The sequence below is a fragment of the Phoca vitulina genome, unplaced genomic scaffold (assembly GCF_004348235.1).
Source record: "Phoca vitulina isolate PV1807 unplaced genomic scaffold, GSC_HSeal_1.0 scaffold2, whole genome shotgun sequence".
Taxonomy (NCBI): domain Eukaryota; kingdom Metazoa; phylum Chordata; class Mammalia; order Carnivora; family Phocidae; genus Phoca; species Phoca vitulina.
This window is the reverse complement of record NW_022589705.1, coordinates 25,148,609-25,173,760: the sequence shown is the minus strand read 5'-3', so window position 1 is coordinate 25,173,760 and position 25,152 is coordinate 25,148,609. Positions and strand designations below refer to the sequence as shown.

Genomic DNA, 25,152 nt, shown 5'->3' with positions numbered 1-25,152 from the left:
CAAAACTTAAATATGCCTATTGTGAGTGATTTTAGACCTTCATGGACTTGTAATATCAATTTGTTATGTTCTAGGAATTTCTCAATATGCAAAATGACTACTTATGACCCCCCGCCCTTTCAGAAAGACCATAGTGTTGAATTATAAGACCATATAAATTGAATATCTGAATCATAACAGGTGTTTGTTTTTTTTATTTCTCAGTATCCATAAAATTCCTCTTTTTGTTTGTTTTTTCCCTTGTGTAAATCTTGGATTTGTTTATCCTACAACGTTTACTATCACAGTACCATTGTCATAGTGAAGTTTAAGTATTTGTTTACTGAGGATTAAATAATAATTCGATTATTTCTAAACCCTCCATACTTATTGCTGAGAGTTTATATAAGAAAAATATATTTTTAGGGGTGCCTGGGTGGCTCAGTCGGTTAGGCGGCTGCCTTCAGCTCAGGTCATGATCCTGGGGTCTTGGGCTCAAGCCCCACGTCTGGCTCCCTGCTCGGCAGGAAGCCTGCTTATCCCTCTCCCACTCCCCCTGCTTGTGTTCCCTCTCTCGCTGTGTCTCTCTCTGTCAAATAAATAAAATCTTTAAAAAAAAAAAAAAAAGAAAAATATATTTTTAAATTGAAGTAACTTTACTCTGGGAATCCAGATATTTTCTAAAGAAAAAAATACTTGTTTAAATTTTTAACCAAAGCCAGTGATTTTTCCCCCCTCAGAATTCCTCATATTTTTGACAATTTTATAATGTTAGTGTTTTTAACGACAAGTAGTTGAGTGTCCCCAACTTAAGGCCACAATACATATTAAAGTCACCAAGGATGCTCAACACAAAGGTGTTCCCTCTAGCTTCCTCATCTCCAGCAACAGTGGCAGCATGGGTGACATGCAGGTAGCAAGCAGCACTGGGCCCTTGACAGTCACAGCCTTGACTTGAGGAGTCAGTCTCTGTATCTACCAATGACATTTTCACATCCTGACTGAGCTCACTGAGACAGGCCTGGGGAGGGAGGCTAGGAAGCTAGAGACTCAAGGGCATTGTTATCCCCAGCCTCAGGGTTCTGCACGGTAAGAATGAGATAATGGTGCATATGGACACCACTGGTTGGTTCCGTTTCATTGTAGAGCATTGAAAAAAAAAGTTGGAGCTGCTATTGTGAGAGAATTGTTACATAGCAACAATTATGAAGAAAGGCTTTTCCAGCTCTCCTCTACAAAGCTGCTCTTATAGATCTGTCACAAGCAGGATTGAGATATAAAGTTTAAAGTCACTACAGCCCAGCCCTTTAAACAAACCTATGTGTAATATATCACTACAAAGTGAGTTACAAAGAACTTGTTTGCTTTGAATTAGAAATATCAATGGAAAGCATCCCGGCTTCCTTATTAATAGGTAATCCTAAAGCACTAAATACAAACATTATCAGGGCATAAACCATCTGTTATAAGAAAAACATTTTATTTTATTTGGCTAGCATAGTCTTTTGTAATCAAAGTTTTTATCTCCCTTTCCTAGATAATAGTTATGAAGTAGAAAGCCCACAATGACATACTTCTTCATGGTACCTTCTTCTTTTCTACTTTATTTTTCTTAGACGTCCTTAATAGTAATAGCCTCGTATGCCTCTTGATTTGGGGACTTTAGCTTTGTGTCCAGGATAAAAGTAAATGCAATTTAAATGGATGTAAATAATTTTTATTAATCATTACAATACTTTTATTAAATGTAATTCCCTTACCTCTAGCTATGCAGGGGCCTCTTAAAATCCTAAATTCGGTCTCATTCTGGATTATATCCTGTTTTGTTTTGTTTTTTTTTCCCCTTTGCACTGGCAGTGTAGCCTTGAACAGGTTTCTTAACCTCATCTTGCATTATTTTTCTTGTTGGCAAAATGAGGGGTTAGACTGTATCCAGGTTAAGTCAACTTAGTAGTGTGAATTCAACTATGAGATGTTATAAGTAAGAAGTTATTCAAATGCAGTATGTAAAAGGCTAATGAAAGAGACAATGAGGATGAGTATATTTAGCATAGAAAACAATTTAGTTTTGCTGATAAAGAACCATGGTGACTCTGCCCAAGTATTATTACTTAATGATCTTAGTCCTTAAACTTGGCAAAGAAATGGCACTGAATGATACGGCTAGTCTAGTCACTCTTTCTGTGGAAAGATTACGGAGTACTCATTGAAGTCAAGGGGAGAAACACCCCTCAAGATTCCTTTGCTCTCTTTCTACTGCAGACTGACATTATATTAGCTGACATTATATTGCACTCCACATCAAAGCTGAGGAACCTGCAAAAGGAAGCAATGGAGTGATTTAGTACTTCAGCATTATACTTCTAGAGTGGTGGAGAGCAAAATAAAATGTGTATGTTGATTGTTTTTAATGTAAAAATATGGGGGGGGTTGTGGGGAGGGTAATTTTTTTTTTTTTTAGACTTTATTTATTTACTTACTTGATGAGAGAGAGAGAGCACAAGGGCAAGCAGGGGGAGCAGCAGAGGGAGAGGGAAAAGCAGACTCTCCAGTGAGCAGAGAACCCTATGTGGGTTCAATCCCAGGACCCCAGGATCATGACCTGAGCTGAAGGTAGACACTTAACTGACTAAGCCACCCAGGCACCCTGTAAAAATATGTTAAAACTATTTTGCTTACAGAATCCTCACTACAATCTGTGGACCTCTTTTCCCTCTTCTACATTATTTTTTACATTTTATTCTAGGAATAAGTCTTGTCAGTGAATAGGGATGTCTAGAAAGCTGCTCATGTGAATTTTAGATTCTTTGTTCAGATCATATTTAAGTAAATTTTTGAAGTGGTTCTAGAATAACATTTTCCTTTTTTACTTCCTACTTTTTTTTTTTTCATTCATTGAGGAAAAGATCTCAAGGGTTCATTTATAAATCTTTAAACTAGATATGGTGGGACGCCTGGGTGGCTCACTCGGTAAAGCGTCTGCCTTAGGCTCAGGTCATGATCCCAAGGTCCTGGGATCGAGCCCCGCATTGGGCTCCCTGCTCAGCGGGGAGCCTGCTTCTCCCTCTGCCTGCCGCTCCCCCTGCTTGTGTTCCCTCTTTCTGAGAAATAAATAAATAAACAAACTAGATATGGTAAAGCAACCTGAGTTTCTTCTCTGAGATAGTATCATCTTGTTGTTAGCTAAAGGATGGATAAGTACCTGACTTGTAGCTCTGATTTTTCTTCTAAAGAGTTGGTTTAGTCTTTTTTTGTGTGTCTCTAATCCATGCCATGAAAATCAACGTTAAGTAGAACCCATATATGCCAGAAAAGGAAATGAGACCCACACTTCATTGTAGCATCATAACTATAAATCAGTGTAGAGGCTGGCATCTACACAATAATTGAAAAGGTTCCAAATACTTAGAAATCTGAATTTAAAAATAGACAACAAAGGTGTATTGAGCAGCTGCTACTGGTAAGACTGTATTTTAGGCACTGTGGGGGATACAAAGATTAAACAAAGCCTCTGCACTCAAAGACTTTACAGCCTGCTGGATGTTGAGGAAAGGGGGAGATGAATGTGTGCACAGGTAACTACATTAAAAAGTTAAATATATCAAATGGCAAAAAAAGCACAGACTATTGGGAATTTCAAAGAAGCAAAATATCTCGACCAGAAAGATTTAAAAAAAAAAAAAAAAAAAAAGAGGGTTTCACAGAAGTGGGGTTTGTGATTGGCCCAAAGGATAGAAAGGGTTTCAAGAAATAGAAATGAAAGGATGAGGGCATTCTGAGGCGCCTGGGTGGCTCAGTTGACTAAGAGTCTCCCTTCAGCTCAGGTCATGATCCCGGGTCCTGGGATTGAGCCCCACGTCTGAGCAGGGAGCCTGCTTCTCCCTCTCTCTCTCTCTGTCCCTCTCCCTGACCTGAGCGTGTTCTCTCTCTCTCAATCACTCACTCACTCTCAAATAAATAAAATCTTAAAAAAAAAAAAAAGAAAGAAAGGATGAGGGCATGGTAGGAGGTACCTATAACATGGATAAAAAAGCAAAAAGAAGGGATTTGATGAAGAGTACAAAATAACTGTAAAGAGTGGTTGAAAAGTTGGGTCTATCATAGAGATAGATCCTTTCGTGGCAGATAAACTTACTTCAGTGGACAGTGAAAGTCATTTAAGTTTTGAGCAGAGTACTGTCATGAAACCTGCACTTTAGGAAGATTAGTCTTGCAGAGATCTGGAGTCAGATCTGATCCTGTCTTCCACCAGTCCTTCCAGTCCTTCAAAAGCTTCCAACTGCTCTTAAAGAAAAAACCTCTTATTGTGGCCTACATGGCCCTGCGTAGTACAGCCCCTTCTTATCCAGCCTTCTCTCACACCACCCTACCTTGTTCTTTCGCAGAACATTGACCTTCTTTCAGCCCTTCTCATCACAGCCTCACCATAGGACACTGGTTGTTCCCTCTGTCCAGAATATTCTTCCCTCCCCTCTTCCTTTGGTTAATTCCCCTTCATCTTTTAGAACCTGAGGAAACTTCCTCAAGAAATTTTTCTTGACTTCCCTGACTAGAGCAGATATCTTTACAAATAGACTTTAATAACACCATGCACTTACCTTTCCTACACTTGTCTTGTTTTCAGTTTTATATGTAATTGTATGATTATTTGATTAATGTCTGCCTCTGTCTTTCAACTTGAAGATTGTAGGGACTGGTTCTTTGTCTGATTTTATTCACCATTATATACCCAGCACTTAGCATTGTGCCTAATTATAGATTTATAATAAATATCTGGAAGTGAATGAGTGAATTAATGTATGAATGAGATTAATTAGCATACTATCCTTTCGTACTCCTTCCCTCCTGCCTACAACTGCTTATTCATCTTTGAAGTTTAAAAATCAAAACAAAAAACACCTATCCTTTGTCCTTAACTTCACTGACCCCCTCAGACTATCCATCCATTAGCAAACTTCTTAAAGACCTAGTCTGCTGTCAGTGATTCTACTGCTTTTCAATAATCTCTTGCATTCTTATTCTTGCCCACACCATTTATGAAATTGATTTCTCAAAGACTCTAGTAGTGATAGTGTAGTTAACCAAAGAGTACTGAGGCAGTGAACTAAAATGATGACAAGGAAAATTAAATGGGAGAGACAGATGATAAGAGACATTACAACTCCAGAATCTACAAGGTTTAGCAATGTGTGTGTGTGTTGGGGGGACGGAGAATAATAAATGATTTCAAAATACAGGCACACTTCATTTGATTATGCTTTACGTTATGCTTCGCAGCTTGCATTTTTTACAGATTTAAAGTTTGTGGCAACCCTGCATTGAGCAAGTCTGTCAGCACTATTTTCTGACAGCATTTGCTCACTTTGTGTCTCTTTGTCACATTTTGGTAATTTTTGCAATATTTTGAACTTTATTATTATATTATGGTGACCTGTGATCAGTGATCATGACTCACTGAAAGCTCAGGTGATAGCATTTTGAAATTATTTTTAATTAAAGTGTATACTTCTTTTAGACATAGTGCTTTTGTACGTAATATACTACAGTATAGTGTATACATAACTTTTATCTGTACTAGGAAATCAAAAAATTCAGTCGGTTTTATTATGATACTCATTTTACTGTAATGGTCTGGACCAAACCTGCAATATCTCCACAGTATGCCTGTATTAAGACAGGTGACTGGGAAAATACTAGTGCCTCTAGGGAAATGGGTAGGAGGAACTAATTTTAAGAGGTGGTGCATTTGGTTTCATACCTGCTCTACAAGCTCCGAGGCTATTCCTGTTCGGGAGTAGGAAAGGTTCAGGCAGATTATCCACTTGGGTGGTTCCCCAGTAGGTAGTTGAAAGTGTGGAATTGGAGCTAAAGAATGGTAAGGAGTCTTCCCACGTCCAATGCCCAGAGTCAGACCAGCACCCCAACATGGACCCTGAGTGCGATTGGGAAGGCATTAGTGCCGAGGGGCCACGATCCAGCTTGCTGGAGGAAACCTGGGGACATCTGTAAGGAGAGGAATAGGAAGGACCTGAGGAGAAACAGTAAAGGAGGGCATTATAGATCCTTTGGAGCCAAGGACTAGAACTGACTTGCAAGACCTCTACCAATGAGGGGTTTCATGAGCACACTCCTTTGCCAAGATCTTGGTGAATAATCTTTCACCATGTTTTTGTGTCTTGGACATTGTTTTACTTGTTATCATGATCATGCTTGGCTGGATGCTTTTTGTTGCATTTACATGTTACATGGGCACATTTCTGGAGTTCACTCCTCCAACTCTGAAGTGGAAAGGGAAGTGGCCTGAGGAGAGCAAGGCACAACTGAGGACCCAGGCTTTGGATGAAGAACCGCAACTATGAGAACCATGTGGAAGGGATATAAGTATCCCCCAGTAAGGACCCTGGTGGAAATAAGCAAAGATGATCCTGGTAAAGCAGGATCAGATTACAAAAATAAATAATTTTTTTTTTAAATGGTAAGGATAATGAGAGACCTAGACTTTGGAATCAGCACTGAAATGGTGAGAGGGCAGAGGTAGAGGGTGTTAAATGCTAAGTCAAGATGAGATAGAACCTGTGAAACAGCTGCATCCATGCCAAGGATGCCTGAGCACTACAGAGAAAGCAGAAAGAGGGGGAAAGTGGACATTTTTGAACATCAACTATGTGCAACACCTTGCTAGATTCTTTACATGCATTATTTAATTTGATCTTCACAATCCAGTAAGGTCAGTAGTGGTGTCCCACTTCCCAGAGGAAGAAACAGACTGGGAAGACAAGTACTTTGTCCGAGATCACACCGGGACTCAGACTCAGACTGTGTAACTTCAAAATGTGTGCACTTTCCTTGGCACAGTGTACTTCAGAAAGGTATGTATCCAACCAGAACACTGCCAAGGAATCCAAAGCAGTTATGAGGTTAAAAAAAGAAGTGGTAACTACCTTTCTGAGAACCTGGTATTTATCCTCTATTGAAGAAGGACGAGGGGGCGCCTGGGTGGCTCAGATGGTTAAGTGTCTGCCTTCGGCTCAGGTCATCAGGGTGCTGGGATCGAGCCCCACATTGGGCTCCTGGCTCAACGGGGAGCCTGCTTCTCCCTCTCCTTCTGCCTCTCTCCCTGTTCATGCTCTCTCTCTCTCTCTCTATCTCTGTGTCTCAAATGCATAAATAAAATCCTTTAAAAAAAAAAAAAAAAGGACAAGGACTGAAAAAAGCTGTGGCTTTGGCAATTAGGTGGTTGTAGGTGACCTTCAAGAAAGCAGTTTTTTTAGGATGATAAGCATGGAGACCAGATTGCAAGGACAACTACAGTAGACAGTTGTGAAGATACTAGACGTAGCACATGTTGACCACTCTTTCCAATTTGGTTGGCAGAAGAGGAGAGGGAAGCGATTATAACCCTATATGACATGGTAAATCTTCAGAAGACTTCTCAAGATAGTGGAGGCTTGGGCTTGTTGGTGGCAAGGAGCAAGGAAATGTTAGGTAGAGCACTTTTGGGAGTACTAAAGACACTGGGTAACTGGCAGGATGAGGCCCATGAAGAAACTGGGAATGTTATCAAGGGAAAATTTGCCTATTAATTTTTCTTCTCAAACCCCTTTCACCCACCTCTCCCACTGTTTCCTTCACATGTTTCTCTCTCCTTGCCTTAAATGTATTATTTGCTAACATTTTGCCTTCTTAATTTCAAAAGTGAATGAACCAAACCTTGTATATTTCTCCTTCCAAAAATCCATGTTAGTATTATTGATTTATTACTTGCTCTGATTGAGTCTTACCCTGCTCCACGGCAGGTCCTAGGAGAATTAAGTGTAAGGCAGCATTTCTAAGCTTGACCTATATACAGCCATTATGTTTAATTCTAGTGACTAACTTTTTTTCATATTCATGAATTTTACCTTCCCTGCCTTCTCATCTTTCATGACCCACAAATCATTCCTAGGGCCATATGCATGTACTTCACACACACACACACACACACGTTTCTACATGAAAATAAGAGACTTCCCATTGTTCTAGAAATTGTGTTTGGACAATACATAAGCAGTACTAAACCAGGAAAGATGTCTACCATAAGTGAGGTGAATTTGAAACTATTTCCTTACCAAAACATAATCTCCTTCAGCCAAGGGTATTGTTTAGATTACTTTTGTCTCCCTAGTGCCAAACATTCAATCTGGCACTTAGTACTCAATATTTATAGAATAAATCAAATGAATGAATGGATAGGAACAACTTAAATAAATTGTTGTTGATGTTATGGACTTAAACATAGAATTGGTAGCACTGGTAAAATGGCTTTGCACAGGAAAAAACAAAAATCGTTGCTTACTATAATGAGTGAAAGGAAGGACAGTAACCCTGTGTCTCTGTAATGATTCATATTTTCCAGGGTGGGTATGGTCTGATAAGGGTGTGACTATTTAGCCTAAAAGGAATCGCTACTTTTAACCAAATCTAGCATTGCTTTTTTGCAAATAGATTGTTAAAAAATCTTTAATGAAATTAATGAAAAACCGCTAAAGCTAGATGTAAATGTGACATTGCTTTTTTTAACTCCTATAATTATAAAATTAGTGAATATTTAAATTTTTTAAATGTTTCTTTGATTTAAAAACTTGATTCCAAATACTGCTTTTCTCTTACCTTCCATGGACTTTATCTTTTATCTTCTGTGGACTGATAAAATAGAAGAATTGGTTAAAGAGCAGTTAATTACCAAGTATGTATGGTATTGTACGAAATCTTTTATTTATCTGGTACATCACAGACAGAATTCTGGAGAATTCTTTGAATGTTTTACATGTTGGTATTTGTTGAATTGGAAGCATTTATCAAATATTAATGGATCCTAATGGAAAATTTTACTCTAGAGGCAAACGCTTCCTTTAACTAGTTTTATGAATGTATTTTATTAACTAGTCTTGCAAAGTTGAATGAAAGTTTTAAGGAGAAAAAATGATTATTCCCATTGTATCGAGTGTTTGTTAAATTCAAGATCCTAATCGCCTAGTGTGTTTTTCCTCTGTTGTCTTTAAACACTTCCGTTTAGATTGTTTATTATAGAGACTTAACACCTTTTTAATATTCTTCCTGCCGCTGACTTTTCTCATTCTGATAGTTCTAGTTAACTGTAAAGTCACTTCTTGGAGGCAAAATTCAAATGCTTCCATTTTACTCCTTGTCTAAATATTTTTTACAAAGCTTTAGAGAAGATTTTAAGGCCAAAGGGTAAAATGAGGCTTGATGTTCTATTATTGCTGTTTGTGTTGTTCCACTATGCATTTTGAATGAGGAGTTTGAGAGTTGGCTTTCTGTCATTTTAGTACAGCTAGAAAAGGTATACTCTTGTCTTAAAAGACGAGGCATATCAAAATATACACAAGGTTTAATACTGAAAATTCCACTGGAGCAAAAATACTTGAGAAACTACTACAAACTGCTTGGTGAACACCTGCAATTACTGTGGAAATGAAATCATGTTATAGTAACTGAATTGCCTGTACTATTTCAGAGTTCCATTTATTTACAGATTTTTCTTTCCATTGAGTTTTTCAAACCCCCCCACCCCGTTATGATGTTGTTCGTCATATGGAGGTTTTTAATTACAGTGAGTGGCAAATCAGCTGCACTGCAAAAATGTTTTGTAAGAATAAAGCAGTCACCAGGTTATAACTAGTATTCTTACGGTTTCATTGCAGAGAAAAATGTTGCTCATCTGAAAACAGATTTACACACTTTTCACATGTTCCCAATTCCTAAAACTATAAAATTAAATGCCACTAATTCTCTGCAGCTAAGGTTATACATTGATATATGGTTATGCAGTTGATCCTTGAATGTAGTGGGGGCTGGGGCACTGACCTCCCCCCCCTCCCGCCACAGTCAAAAATCCACATGTAACTTTTGACTCCCCCTAAACTTTACTAATAGCCTGTTGTTGACTGGAAGCCTCACCAATAACATAAACAGATGATCAACACATACTTTGTTATATGTATTATATATACTGTATTACTACAATAAAGTAAATTATCAAGAAAATCATTAGGAAGAGAAAATACATTTATAGTACTGTACTATATATTTAAAAAAAAACAAAAAACTCCGTGTATAAGTAGACCCATGTAGTTCAAACCCATGTTGTTCAGGGGTCAACTGTACATTAAAAGTAGACGTAGGGGTATCTGGGTGGCTTAGTCGGTTAAATGTCTGCCTTTAGCTCAGGTCATGATCCCAGGGTCCTGGGATTGAGCCCCGCATTGGGCTCCCTGCTCGGTGGGAAGCCTGCTTCTTCCTCTCCCACTCCCCCTGCTTGTGTTCCCTCTCTGGCTGTGTCTCTCTCTGTCAAATAAATAAATAAAATCTTTAAAATAAATAAAAAATATATGTATGTATGTATGTAGAAGTAAAGGAATGCCTGGGTGGCTCAGTCGGTTAAGCATCTGCCTTCGGCTCAGGTCATGATCTTGGGGTCCTGGGATCAAGTCCCGCATTGGGCTCCCTGCTCAGCAGGGAGCCTGCTGCCTCTGCCACTCCCCCTGCTTGTGCTCTCTCTCTCTCTGACATTTTTTTAAAAATCTTAATTAATAAATAAATAAAAGGAATAAAGATATGTATTCTTTCCTCAAGGGAAAAAAATGCACATTTGGAAAAAAAAAACTTCTTATGTAATTGGAAGGAATATATAAACTCTTATATCTGAGATTAAGATGAGGAAGTAGAGTCAGCAAATGTAGATTTCTCTGTTGAGAAACTTAATCATAAGGGTAGGAGAGAGATTGAACAATTTGTTTTGAAAAGACACTTAAGCATGGTAATAGGGTGTGGAGAAGGAGCCAGTAAAGAAAAATAATCTGAAATTGAGAATGAGATGGAGGGGCGATATATACCATGGAACAGGGTCCCGGGGGAGGCACAAAGAAATGGGACAATGGTCACAGGCAGATGGAATAGCTTGAACAGGGGAAAACAACTACATCGTCTGAGACTGGAAGCAAATAAGTGAGGAATGGCTATAGATAAGTTTGTAAGTAGAAGGGAGAGATTTTAAATCATGCCTGACAACTTCATTTTTCATGAAGTAGGATATGAAGTTGGTCGGGTAGAGAGTGAAAATACTGGTAACAGAGTAGTCATTAAGAGGATCTGGAAAAGGCTCTATGCCAAGGCCAGAGAATATTGGCCAGAAGAGGCCAGAGATCGTGGATTTGTAGCGGTAGCAGTCTCCTTTCTCCCACTGCCCTCCCCGCAGGGGTTTGTAGCCATCCTGCTTGTGGCTGTGCAGAAAGCAGCTTGTAGCACTGATGCCAGCTTGTAGCTGTCATGACTAGGGAAGCTAAGACAAGGAGGCAGGAGATTCAGACGAGTGCTGGTAAAAGAGTAATTCAAGAAATCAGCACAAATATAATTGGTAAAGGATAATGGAGTTATCTTAGGAAGGATATTAGTCATCCCAATCAAACATTTCTTGTGTGTCTCTTCCCAAAGTGTACCGTCAGCTCCGACATTTCTCTTAGGTTGCAGACAAAACTTTATTTTTTGTTGGGCATCTCCATTTGGATATTCCTCAGGCAATTCAAAGTCTCAAATCTGAGTTGAGTTCATCTTTGGAAAGTCCCCTATTTCTTTTGGTGACATTTCCCTCTTCCTAATTATCCAGAGTTGAAAGCCGACTTGTCGTTGGTGCTTCTCTTGTGCTTATCCCTCCTATCTAGTCAATGCTAAGTCCTGCCTTTGTGACTTCTCTTACCCAGGGGTCTGTCTCCTTTCCCAGTGCTGCTAACTACATCAGGCTTTCATTGCTTGCCTAGACTGCTGCAATTAGAGCCTTCTCAAACAGGTCTCCTAGCCAAGTGTCTCTTCCTTCAACTTAGTCCATCCTTCCTCCAGCTTTAACAAAAATCTCACTAAAGCTTAATCCTGATTAGGGCAGGCCTTTATTCAGAAACCTAGTGATGCCCCACTTCTACTATGTAATTTTGCTTGAAATTGAAGGTTCTCTTAAAGTGGTCCCAACCTGCCTCTCCAACTTACTCTCTTGTTTTCTTACATTGTGTCCACTGTTTCCCCCACAGACATCTTTGTTAGCACTCTGAACTGTGTTTAAAATGCCAATTGCCTTTTCATATCTATCTGTCCTAGTCTTCAAAGCCCAGTTCAAATGTTGCTGCCACCTTAGAAGCATTCCTTAACCTCTCAGAGGTAGAAATAATGACTTCCTTGAATAAATTCCTGTAGATGAGACCATTCTTTTTTTTTCCCCAAAGATTTTACTTATTTGACAGAGAGAGAGGGAACACAGCAGTGGGAGAGGGAAAGCAGGCTTCTGGGATCATGACCTGAGCCAAAGGCAGACGCTTAACGACTGAGCCACCCAAGCGCCCCTAGATGAGACCATTCTTTGGGACTCTGTTACCTTCAGCTTTGTTACATAGCTGTTTGTGCAAAGATTTCATTTCCTTTGCTATTTGGTTTCTTCGAACTGTGTAGGTAACAAGTATAACACATAGTCAGAACTACTCAAATGTATTCAGTTGAGGAATTTACAGTGGTTCTCAACACTCATTGTTCATTGGAATCACATAGGAAGTTTTTTAAAAATACCAATACCTGATTCAGAGATTTCAATTCATTGGTCTGGGGGTGGGGCCTGGACATACGTAGTTTTTAAGTTCCGCAAGTGATTGTAATTTGTACAGACAGAATTGAGAACCACTGTCTTTAATTCTGGGGCAGTTATTAGTGTACCAGAGCTATGCTAAATCAGTTGATTTGTCTATGTCTGCTAGGATTTGCTTGCTTTAAGGCAGTTCTTAGCTTTCTTCTAAAGTCTTCTTTAGTTAATGGTGTTGGAAGGTGCTTTTTGGCTGTCAGAAAAGATGAATTAGAAACAGTAGACTTGTCAGTTTTCATTAGCACATTTTATTTTGTAATGATAGATTTCAGAAATTATTTGAAGAACATATACAAGTGGGCCTTTGAAATCATAAGGTATACTCAGTTCTTAAAATTAATCAGATATGTGAGCTTGTGTGGTATAGTGGTTAAAAGTGTGGACTAGTGGGAGTACTTCTGGGTTATTTGCTCATCTCTTACTGACTGTGTGACCTTAAGAAAGTCACATCAGTCACAAAGCCTCACCTTGGAGTTCACACTTGCTGCAACTTCACAGAAAGGTTAAAGACCAACTAAGTCTCATAAAGGGGAAAAAAAATCTTTTTATAAACTTGGAAATCACTGAAGCTTCATATATTTGACTCAGTGGTTGAGATCCTGCCACAAAGGGAACAACTGGGAAAAAGAACTGGCATTTCTTCAAGGGAAACAAATTCATTTACTCCCATTTAGAAAGCCACCCACCACCCCTATTAAACTATCTGAATTCCTTGTCAGTTGTAAAACCATGTTTACTCTCTACATAAAAACAACATCAACAGCAGTTTAGGAAAGTGCCACAAGGTGGTTACTTCTGCACATGAGCCAGTCCGTGTTGATGGATGGAAAAAGAAAAGCTGTTCCTCAGGGTGGCTTTTTTGGTTCTTTCCCTGTGCCCAAGTGTGTTTTGTTACTTCAGGGAGGAAGCCAGGGGCCACAGATGACACAAATGTTTTTAGAGAATCACTGACAGAGTTGAATATTCTTCATTCTCCCCAATAAGAAACAAGCAAGGTGAAAAAAGAGTTATCTTAAACATGAAATCCTAATTACTCACATGCTAAGGAGCCCTGAAGAAGACAGATAAAATTCCTTTTCAAAGTTTATACTAGGAATTTTTTTTTAAATCTGAGAGATACATTTTGCAAAATGTCTTGGGTTTGTGTGAGCCCTCAAATTTCTGAAAATAGATGACATTTTGACTCAAGGTGTTACAGACTGGTCACAGCTCTCTTTTGTTTCAGTTTTGAGTGTGTGTATGTACAGACAGAGGTGTTCTGCTTTAATCCTTTATCATTTAGCATTTGTTCTTACAGAGAAGAAGGGAAAATCCCAACTCATTTTTTAGAAGATAAAATATGGGTGAAGTAACAATTGTTACCGCAGGAAGAAAGGAGTAACAAGACTTGATTGGTAAGCAAGATGCCTTTGTGATAAAGGTGTCCGTTTTTAGCACTGTTCTTAGCCTTTGTGACCCTGGATAAATCCCTTACCCAGTCCAAAGCCTGAGATACAGTCACCTGTCAAAAGGACACTTGCTGGATAGGTTGAGACTAAATCCCTCTTGAGGAAACAAAGTGGTGGGATAGCCTTATAAAATAAGACTATGCAGCTAAACCTCCACTTTTCGAGTCTGCACTTCCCCTGGCCATTATTGGTAAAGATGCCTCATCTGTCCTAGAAGACTTTTGTTTTTTGTTTATTCGAAGCCCCCCAAGTGTCAGGTATTGTAGTATCTGTTCTGTTCTAACTGGTAAAGTGACAAGCCTAGTGCCTGTGCATGCTGCTTACCTTCTCCTTCCCAGCACTAACTTCTGAAGGATCAGAGAGTGAGTGTTTAAAAATTTCTTTAAAGCCCAGCATTATCTTTTAGCAGCCTTGCATGTTCATCACCTTTATGCACGGTAATCAGCAGAACAGGTTTCCCTACTGCAACAGAACTCTGTGTGAACCCAGTCATTTCTCAAATCTGATAGGTACAGAAAAGTATGTGGCTTTTCACTTCCTGTCCCTTCCTCCAACCCCAAACCAAAGAGAAGCATGCTTTCTGGTGACATTTATTCACATAGACGTTCTCACAGCTCGCTCTTCTCTTGAGGCTGTGTTGACTTTGAGGAGTGTCGTTCAGTGTCATTTTACAATAGCCTACTGTTTTTGATTCTGTGAGCTTGGAAATCAACAATAAAGACTCAGGAAACTCTAGAAGTTGTTGCTTTTCTTCTAGTTTTGAGGGCAAGGTTGAAGGATGTCTGTGCTATATCATTTCAGGCAAGTGCCTATGTGATCTTCACACAGATTACCCAGATGATTCAGGGAAGGGTAATCTGGACTGTGCTGTGATTTCCAGTGTCCAGGAGCTGCATTATGTATTCTCCAGGAGGAATGAGTGCAATGAGCAAAGCAGTAGGGACCACAATGGGGAAGGCCTTGTAAAAATCCAGGTTCATGACTGACTTTGATCGCACTACAGGACATGGATAACAGAGTTCCCTCGATTGTTTAGCTCTCCTTGCTCACTAAATCACAGCTTTAACTCTTTATATAGCTTTCACAGTTGATAGGACACAAACCAGGCACTCTCCCAATTATAGGTGACTTCTCAGACACAAACGTTTGTACAGCTCTAAATCCTTGGACATAATATGGGTTTTTTTTAAATGCCACTTTTTAATTAGAAATCTCTCTCGTTTCAGTTGTCAGACTTTGAAAGTCCTCTCACTGCTGTGCATAATTCCTGTTAACCAGATGTTTGATAGCTCAGTGATAACAAATGGAAGGTGCTGGTCCTAACCTGACTTACATTCTCTCCTTTTGAGCTGTAGCGTATGTGGAGCAGTCAGCTAAATAATGGTCTTACCAATAAGATGCGGCATGACACTTGACTTTTTTGCTTTTTGTCATACCATTTACCATATGGTAAGGAACTAGTTACATAAGGCTGCCTGCCTTTTCAAAAGAGAGATCTGAATCGGTGGACTTTTAAGAAGAAGTTTCCTTTCTTGTTTGTGATTTATACATTGCAAGGTATTATGTCGTTTTTTTCTAATTATATTCTCCAGCACACAGACTGTTTGTGGTAAGCCATACTTTTAGTGTCACCTCTAGAGGTTTTTATTCTTACTTAAAAGCACTTGAAAGAAATAAGTGAAACATAAAAAATCTTTTGTTTTTACTCACGGCCAATCACATTTTCTGTTACTTATTTTAAAGGTATTTCCTACCTAAAACACATAAATACCAACTGGAGTGTATTACTGTTATTTAAGTAGATGTAGTTTTGGGGGCTTTATTTATTGTTTATTGTGGCTTTCTTTAATATTCACTATTACAAGTTTCAGGAACAGAATACAGGCTTGAGTCCCTTTCAGTATGTAATAGGATGGGAGTTCCTTAATGAAAAAGTTAAAGAGATAAGTGATTAGCATATCATGATTAATAGTGCACAGATAAGGAGTTAAGAGGAAAGGAGGAGCCTGGGGAGTCAGTTAAACAAAAAGGGGGGGGGTGTTTGATAAGATCCTGAGATAGTACATCAAAAATAACATAGACATGAAAGATTTTATTTTGTGGTATCTTTCTGTGAGGTGGGAAGTATGTTGTTTTGAAGTAATGAATTTGGACAATGTGTATATTCTGGGGCAGTAGTTAAAAGGAGAACCTAGAAGGGGGTTTAGGGAAGAATACTAATCTGAATAAGGAGGAGTCAGATGGCATTTATGAGGAAAGATTAAAAGGACTTGAAATTAATTGAGAACTATTTTCAAGAATATGAAGAAATAACTTATAAGAGCTGCCCCACAAAAAGTTCCATGAAGGAGAAAATAAAATTCTGCAAGAGACATTTAGTTTATGTAGGAGGAACAATGGCTACAATTTAAAGTTTGTTATCCATTGCAACATGCTGTACACAGAGGTGTAGAATCCCCCCTCCTTCAAGATCATGGAGTTAGTTATTTGCAGTCTTGTGTAAAGGGACCAAATTATTACATTAAGAAAGGATTGAGGGGTGCCTGGGTGGCTCAGTCATTAAGCATCTGCCTTCGGCTCAGGTCATGATCCCGGGTCCTGGGATCGAGCCCCGCATCGGGCTCCCTGCTCAGCGGGAGGCCTGCTTCTCCCTCTCCCACTCCCCCTACTTGTGTTCCCTCTCTCGCTGTCTCTCTCTGTGTCAGATAAATGAATAAAATCTTTAAAAACAAAACAAAACAAAAAAGGATTGAGCCTGTTTTCTTAGATCATATAAATCTTTTCTTTGTATTTGTTTTTATTGAAGTTTAGTTGACATACAATGTTAACTTAGTTTCAGTTGTACAACATAGTGATTCAACAGCTCTATACATTATGCTATCCTCACCACAGTTGTAGCTACCATTTGTTACCACACTACGCTATTATAATACCATGGACTATATTCCCTATGTTGTACCTTTTATTCCTGTGACTTACCTCCTGTATCCCACTTCCCCTCACCCCTCTCCTCTCTGGCAACCATCAGTTTGTTCTCTGTATTTTTAAAGATTGATTGATTGGTTTGACACAGAGCACAAGCAGGGGGAGCGAGAGGGTGGAGAAGCAGGCTCCCCACAGAGCAGGACGCCCGATGCAGGGCTTGATCCCAGGACCCTGGGATCATGACCTGAGCCGAAGGCAGATGCTTAACCGACTGAGCCACCCAAGCACCCCTGTTTTGTTTTTTTCTTTCAATTCCACATATAAGTGAAATCACATGGTACTTGTTTTTCTCTTTTTCCACTTAGCATAATGTCCTCTAGATCCATCCATGTTGTTGAAAATGTCAAGATCTCATTCTTTTTTATGGCCGAGTAATAATCCATGGTGTGTGTGTGTATGCACATGCATACCCATCTTCATTATCCGTCATTGGACACTTGGGTTGCTTCCATATCTTATCTTGGCTATTGTAAATAATGGTGCAGTAAACATAGGGGTACATATCTCTTTTTGAAATAGTGTTTTTGTTTTCTTTACGTAAATACCCAGTAGCGGAATTACTGGATTATGTGGGATTTCTATTTTTTATTTTTTAATGACCTCCATACTGTTTTCGCCAGTGGCTCTAACCAATTTACATTCCCACCAAACAGTTCATGAGGGTTCCTTTTTCTCCACATTCTTGCCAATGCTTGTTATTGTTGTATTTTTGATTCTAGCCAATCTGACAGGTGTAAGGTGGTATCTTTTCGTAGTTTAGATTTGTATTTCCTTGATTAGTGATGTTGAGCATCTTTTCGTCTTCCTGTTGGCCATGTGTAGGTCTTCTTCGTAAATATTTGTCTCTGCCCATTTGTAAATCAGATTGTCCTTTTTTTTTGGTGTTGAATTGTATTAAGTTCTTCATATATTTTGGATATTAACCCTTTATCAGATATATCCTTTGCAAATATCTTCTCCCATTCAGTAGATTTTCTTTTAGATTTTTTCATCCATGTTCATCAGACATACTGGCCTATAGATTTCTTTGTATATAGTGTCTTTGTCTAGTTTTGGTATCAGGATAATGCTGCCTTCATAGAATGAATTTGGAAGTTTTCCTTCCTCCTGTTTTTTTTGGAATCATTTGGAAAGAGTACTTACTAACTCTTATTTAAATGTTTGTAGAATTCACCTGTGAAGCTTATCTAGTCCTGGACTTTTGTTATTGGGAGATTTCTGATTACCCCATTTAGTTTTGTTACTAATAATTAGTATGTTCACATTTTGTATTTCTTCCTGATTCACTTTTTTGGAAGATTGTATATTTCTAGAAATTTATCCATTTCTTCTAAGTTGTCTAATTTATTGGCATATAATTTTTCATAGTAGCTTCTTACAATCCTTTGTATTTCTGTGTTGTCCGCTTTTACTTCTCATTCATTCCTAATTTTACTTATTTGAGTCCTCTTTTTTTCTTTTGATGAATCTGGCTAGAGGATTATCAATATTATCTTTTCAAAGATGCAGGTCTTAGTTTCCATTGATTTTTTTTTCCTTTTTTTTTTTTTTTTTAGTCTCCATTTCATTTAATCCTGCTTTGATCTTTATTGTTTCCTTCCTTCTACTAATTTTGGGCCTTGTTTAGTCTTCTTTTTCTAGTTCTTTTAGGTATAAGGTTTGATTGTTTACCTGAGATTTTTCTTGGGTCTTGGTAGACCTGTATCATTGTAAACTTCCCTCTTAGAACTGCTTTTGTTGCATCCCAGAGATTTGGGGCCATTGTATTTTCATTTCCATTTATCTCCATGTATTTTTTAATTTCCTCTTTGACTTCTTGGTTGACCCTACTTGTTGTTTAGGAACCTGTTGTTTAGCCTCCATATGTTTATGTTCTTTCCAGATTTTTTTTCTTGTATTTGAGTCCTGGTTTCATATGATTGTGGTTGGAAAAGCTGCTTGATATAATTTCACTCTTTAATTAAACTTATTGAGATTCATTTTATGGCTTAACATGTGATCTGGAGAATGTTCTATGTGCACTTGGAAAGAATGTGTATTCTGCTGCTTTGGAATGAAATGTTCTGGGCATATCTCTTAAGTCCATCTGATCTAATGTATCATTCCAAGCCACTGTTTCCTTATTGATCTTCTGTCTGTCTGATCTATCCATTGATGTAAGTGCGATGTTAAAGTCCTCTACTATTGTTGTATTACTGTTATTTTCTCCCTTTATGTCTGTTAATATTTGCTTTATTTATTTAGGTGTTCCTGTGTTGGGTGCATAGATATTTACAATTGTTATATCCTCTTGTTGGATTGATCCCTTTATCACTATGTAATGTCCTTCTTTGTCTTCTATTACAGTCTTTGTCTTAAACTCTCTTTTGTATAAGTATTGTTACCTCGGCTTTTTTTTTTTGCACTTTCATTTGCATGGTCATATGTTTTTCCATCCCTTTACTTCCAGTCTGTTTGTGTCTTTCAATCAGAGGTGAGTCTCTTGTATGCAGCATAATAGATGGGTTTTTTTTTTTAACCCAATCAGTCACCCTATGTCTTTTGATTGGAGCATTAGAACATATACATTTAAAGTAACCATTGATAGGTATGGACTTATTGCCATTTTGTTAATTGTTTTCTGGTGGTTTTTATAGTTCTTCTCTGTCCATTTCTTCTTTTGCTCTCTTCCCTTGTGATTGATGGCTTTCTTTAGTTTTAGGCTTGGATTCCTTTAATTTTTTTGTGTATCTGTTAAAGGATTTTGGTTTGTGGTTACCTTGAGGTTCATATATAACATCCTAATTATATTATAGTCTATATTAACTTGATGGTTGCTTAAGTTCAAACTCATTCTGAAAGCACTACATTTTTCCTATTCATGTTTTATGTATATGCTATATTTTACATCCTTTTATTTTCTGAGTCCTATAATTTTTTAGATATAATTGATTTTACTACTTTTTTAAAAATTATAATTCAGTGTAGTTAATATACATTGTTATATTAGTTTCAGGCATATAATAATAGCAATTCAACAATTCCATATATTACTCAATGCTCATCACAGTAAGTGTACTCTTAACCCCCCTCACCTATTTCACCCATGTCCCCTCTGATAACCCTCTCTTTGTTCTCTATAGTTAAGATTCTGGTTTTTTTTTTTGGGTTGTCTTTTTTTTCCCCCCTTTGTTCATTTGTTTTCTTTATTAAATACTATGTATGAGTGTAATCATACGGTATTTGTCTTTCTCTGACTGGCTTATTTTGCTTGGCATTAAACTATCTAGATCCATCCATGCTGATGTAAATGGCAAGATTTCATTCTTAGGGCTGAATAATATTTCACTGTGTGTGTACCACATTTTCTTTATCCATTCATCTATAGATGGACACTGGGGTTGCTTCCATATCTTGGCTATTGTAAATACTGCAATAAACATAGGGATGCATGTATCCCTTCAAATTAATATTTTTGTAATCTTTGGGTAAATATCCAGTAGTGCAATTACTGGATTGTAGGATAGTTCTATTTTTAACTTTTTGAGGAACCTCCATACTGTTTTCCACAGTGGCTGCACCAGTTTGCATTCCCACTAACAGTGCATGAGGGTTCCTTTTTCTTCACATCCTCACCAGCACTTGTTTTTTGAGTTTTTTATTTTAGCCATCTGACAAGTGTGAGATGATATCTCATTGTGGTTGTTTGCATTTCCCTGATGAGTGATGTTGAGCATCTTTTCATATGTCTATTGGCCATCTATATTTTTTAGAAAAATGTCTGGTGATTTTACTACTATTGTCTTTTAATATTCATACTAGCTTTTTTAGTGATTGACCTATTAACTTTATGTTTACTTATGACGTTTTTTCTTTTCATAATATTCTAATTATGACTTCTCTTTTTTTGCTTAAAGAAGTCCTTTTAACATTTCTTGTAAGGCTGGTTTAGTGGTGATGAACTCCTTTAACTTTTGTCTGGGAGACTATCTCTCCTTCTATTCTGAATACCCTTGCTAGTTGGAATATTCTTGGTTGTAGGTTTTTCCTTTCAGCACTTTGATTATATCCTACCTTCTGGCTTGCAAAAGTTCTACTGAAAAATCAGCTCAGAGCTTCATGGGGTTTTCCTTACACGTAACCAGTTGTTTTTCTGTTGGTTGCTACTTTTAAGATTTTTTATCTTTACTCTGACATTTTAATTATCATGTGGCTTGGTGTAGATATCCTTGGGTTCATCTTGTTAGGGACTTTCTGTGCCTCCTGGACCTAGATGTCTGTCTCCTTCCCCAAGTTAAGGAAGTTTTTAGCTATTATTTCTTCAAAATTTTCTGCCCCTTTCTCTCTTTCTTTCTCTCTCTCTCTCCCCTTTTTCTGGGACCTCTATCAAGTGAATGTTAGTACACTTGATATTGTCCTAAAGATCTCTTAACCTATTCTCATTTTTTAAAATCCTTTTAGGATTTTGCTGTTCAGCTTGGATGCTTTTCATTACCCTGTTTTCTACATTGCTGATCCTTTCTTCTGTATCCTCTCATCTACTGTTAATTCCCTTTAGTATATTTTTCATTTCAGTTACTTTATTCTTCAGCTGGTTGGTTCTTTATCCTTTTATCTTTGTTGAAGTTCAGAGTTTATCCACTCAAGTCCAGTGAGCATCTTTATGACTATTACTTTGAATTCTTTATCATGTAGATTGCTTGGCTCTGTTTTTCTTTTTCTGAAATTTTGCTTTGTTCTTTTGAAGCATATTCCTCTATCTCCTCATTTTGTTTGATTTTCTGTTTCTATAAATTAGGCAGAACAGCTATTTCTCTTAGACATGAGGTAATGGCCTTGTGTAGGAATATCTCCGGTGTAGACTATGCCTGTGACTTTAGCTGGCTGGCTGAAGCTGTAACAGGTGTAGGCTGGGAGTCCTGGGGTGTCCCAGGCATATAGCACCCTGGTGGGATGGCTTGAGCCAAAGCGGGCAGCAGGGGGTGGGAGTGGGTCCCACAGTGTTCTGCAATATGGGGCGTCCTGGCAAGGTGGCAGGAGCTGGAGCATAACCCGGTGGTCCTTGGGTACTCCGCACAGGGGGGCGCCACGCCAGGACAGCTGGAACCAAAGTGACCTTGGGCTAGGAGTCACAGGGTGCTCCATGTAGAGTGTTCCTTGATGGGACAGCAGGAGCTGAAGCAGGTGTGGGCCCGGGGGTCCTGAGGCACTCCATGCAGGGAGTACCCTGACAGGATGGCTGGAGCGAAGACAGATGCCAGCCAGGAGGTCTCAGGGCTCTCTGCACTTGGGGCGCCCTGGCAGGACAGATGCTGCTGAAGCAGGTATGGGCTGGGAGGTCCTGGGCCACTCGGTGCAGTAGGTGCCCTCATGAGTCATCTAGAGCTGAAGTGATGTCGCACAATGATTGTGCCTGTGTTGCCTTGGCAAGACAGCTGGAGCTGTAGTCGGTGCTGTCTGGGGGTGGTTCAGTGTGCACTGCACTGGGGCTACCTTAGGGAGACAGCTAGAGCTCTAGCGGGCGAGGGTTGGAGGGCCACCTGTAGGGGCAGCTGGGTTTGGTGGGGTTTGGTGGGCTAGGGGCCCGGGCTCACTGTGGCAGGTGGCTAGGGTGCCCAGACCTTGCTTTTGTCGGTGCTATGAAGTAGGAGGGGAACATGAGCCATGGCACTCACCAGCACCTTTGATACTAGTGTGTTCCAGCAGCTCCCTGGCCTTTTGGCAGATGCCCTTAGAACTCATTCCATTATCTTCCAGTTGTTCTTTTAATCTACAGCCTTTTTTTCCTGTGCAGTAGGGCAGCTGGGGCTAGTGGGGTCCTAAGGGACTGAGGCTCACTGATGCAGCAGGCCAGCTCCCATCTATGCTATCAGGGTGGACAGGGAATATGAACAATGGTGCTGGCCAGTACCTGGGACCCAGGGAGAGTGTTCTAGCAGCTCCCTGCCGTTTTTCAGATGCTCTAGAGCTGGTTCCTTCATATTCTAGATGCTCTTTTAAAGTGCGTCTTTTTTATCTCTGCCACAGGGCTGAGCTGTACTTCTGGTCTCTGGATACGACCTTCGCCACTGCAGTTGGCAAGATGGGGGCGTGGCGGGGGTGGGGGTTGGATTACTGTTGTTACTGTGTCTCTCTCTCTCTCTCCTGTCTTTCTCTGTGTGGTCCCTCTATCCCTGTTCAGTCAGCCCTAGTTCTTCAGGGGGAATTGCTCAACATGTAGGCGTAGATTCACTGTGTGGAGGTGGTGAGCTGAGGGTCTTTCTGCATCATTGTCTTCCCTCCTTTGTAAACAAAACTTTTAGGTGTCTATGAACACATAATGAAGTTATTATAATTTTAGTCTTATAAGTTTGCTAGAGAAGTATCACTGTTCCTAAAATATTTTATAACCCTGGCACTTGATAGAATGATTCTTAAAAGCTGCTTCTTAATCTTCCCATTTTCTGCTCTCATGTGGGCACATAGGTTGAGAAATCTAGCTATCACCATTTACTTCTACTTTGAGGGTTAAATTTTAAAACATACTAATGGCACTTTGAGAAGTAATTGAGACCTTGTTTTCATATATGGATCAAATACTAGTCTCTTTGAAAGTCAGAAATTGTTTTGGATGTGCCATGTATACCATTTTTAAATATACACAAAAGCTACCTTTGTATGGAGTTGACGGATCTGATCTGCCTCCTGACTTCTTGGTTTTATTTTAGCTGAAGTTATCCAATCCCCAGTAACTTTGGTTGTATTGTGGGGAAAGAGCAACTTTATTCGTGTGAGAAAAGCCAGAGTTGACTTCTGGGTTCCACCTTCATGGCAGGAAGATGACTCAGGAAAAGCTGGCCACAAATGCCTAAGTTTGCCCAAGTGCCCAGCGTGGGCTTGGCATTGGAAAGCTTGTGTTACCCTGTTTCCTAACGACCTTTGGGGAATACCTGCAGATAAAGCTCATTAAAATATCAAAACCTGGTAGTGCATTCTCCAGCTGTAAAGAAATACAGGAGAGGTGGGGAAGGAATACACTACAGTGGTTTTCCCATGTTAGAACTCTGTGGATTTCACTGAACTTTTGGAGTCACCTAGTCTCCAGTTCTTGGTAAGATACCTTGAGAGATAGAGAATTTACCACCTCCTCCAAGTCCCGGCTGTCTTTAGACAATGTGACAAAGATTTCCTTTTAATTCTGCTTTCTGTGTAAGATGGCTAAGCAAGCAAGAAATCTCTGAGAACGTAACATTTCCTCTTCCACACTCATTACCATGGAGTTGCTCCACTCTGAGTCCTTGAGCTTTATTGATTGAAGTCAGAGGGTTATTTATATTTGATGTGCCTGGTGGCACCAGTGTTCAAAAAGCATCTGGAAGACCTTTGTGGTAAGTATAAGACTACTCAAGGATAAAAGAATTTTCTCACCAAAAGCTTTCCAGAAACATACCTTACAAAGGCTCTGTGAAGCATGCTCTCTGGAGATTATACATAATATATACATAATTATTATATGTAGTTACATATATAATTTATGGAAAGTAATGGTCTTAATCTTTGATTAGTAAGCATGACTTTTAAAAAGTGAATAATGACATTTCATTGAAAATTACTTTTGAGAATATTATATGCAATCAGTTGTTTATTGGAAGTGACTTGGGAAAGAAGCAGAGTGCGTAGAAGATTGTATTAAGTGCCTTATAAGATGTAATTCATCTATTTAGTGTTTTAAAAATAAAAATATTAAGGTTTCATCCAAAAGGTAATCCTGTTTATCATTTATTATTTTTTTTATTCAGGTGATATAAACATTCAGTATGGTTTTAAAGCAGTTCTCACCTCTAAGCTTCTTTCCACAGCTTCTTTTCCCTAAGTGGAAAGACTTCATTTTCATTTCTGAGAACTTGGTAGCTTTTCCTGGCATAATGAAGAACATGTTATAGATTCAGGCTTTTAGGTTTCTTAACAGTATGTTTGATCTTTCATTCTTTTCCTGAGATTTCTTCTCTGCCTTTATTTAGTAAAGCCTTCTGTCTCTGGAAATTTTGTTAAATCAGAAAGACTTCATTTCTCTGCTGTGACAAAAATCCCCTCTGCTATGTA

General features: G+C 38.8%; 2 protein-coding genes across 4 annotated transcripts in view; both read left to right on the top strand.

Annotated features, from left to right (window-relative positions):
* Positions 1-25,152, top strand: part of RPAP2 (RNA polymerase II associated protein 2) — a 77,604-nt gene that overhangs the window by 49,172 nt on the left and 3,280 nt on the right. The gene's annotated exons all lie outside the window — the stretch shown is intronic.
* Positions 5,429-6,963, top strand: LOC116644293 (putative transmembrane protein SPTY2D1OS). Its single transcript, XM_032423782.1, has one exon. It carries the CDS (start codon positions 6,180-6,182, stop codon positions 6,336-6,338), a length of 159 nt encoding a protein of 52 aa, XP_032279673.1. The 5' UTR covers positions 5,429-6,179; the 3' UTR covers positions 6,339-6,963.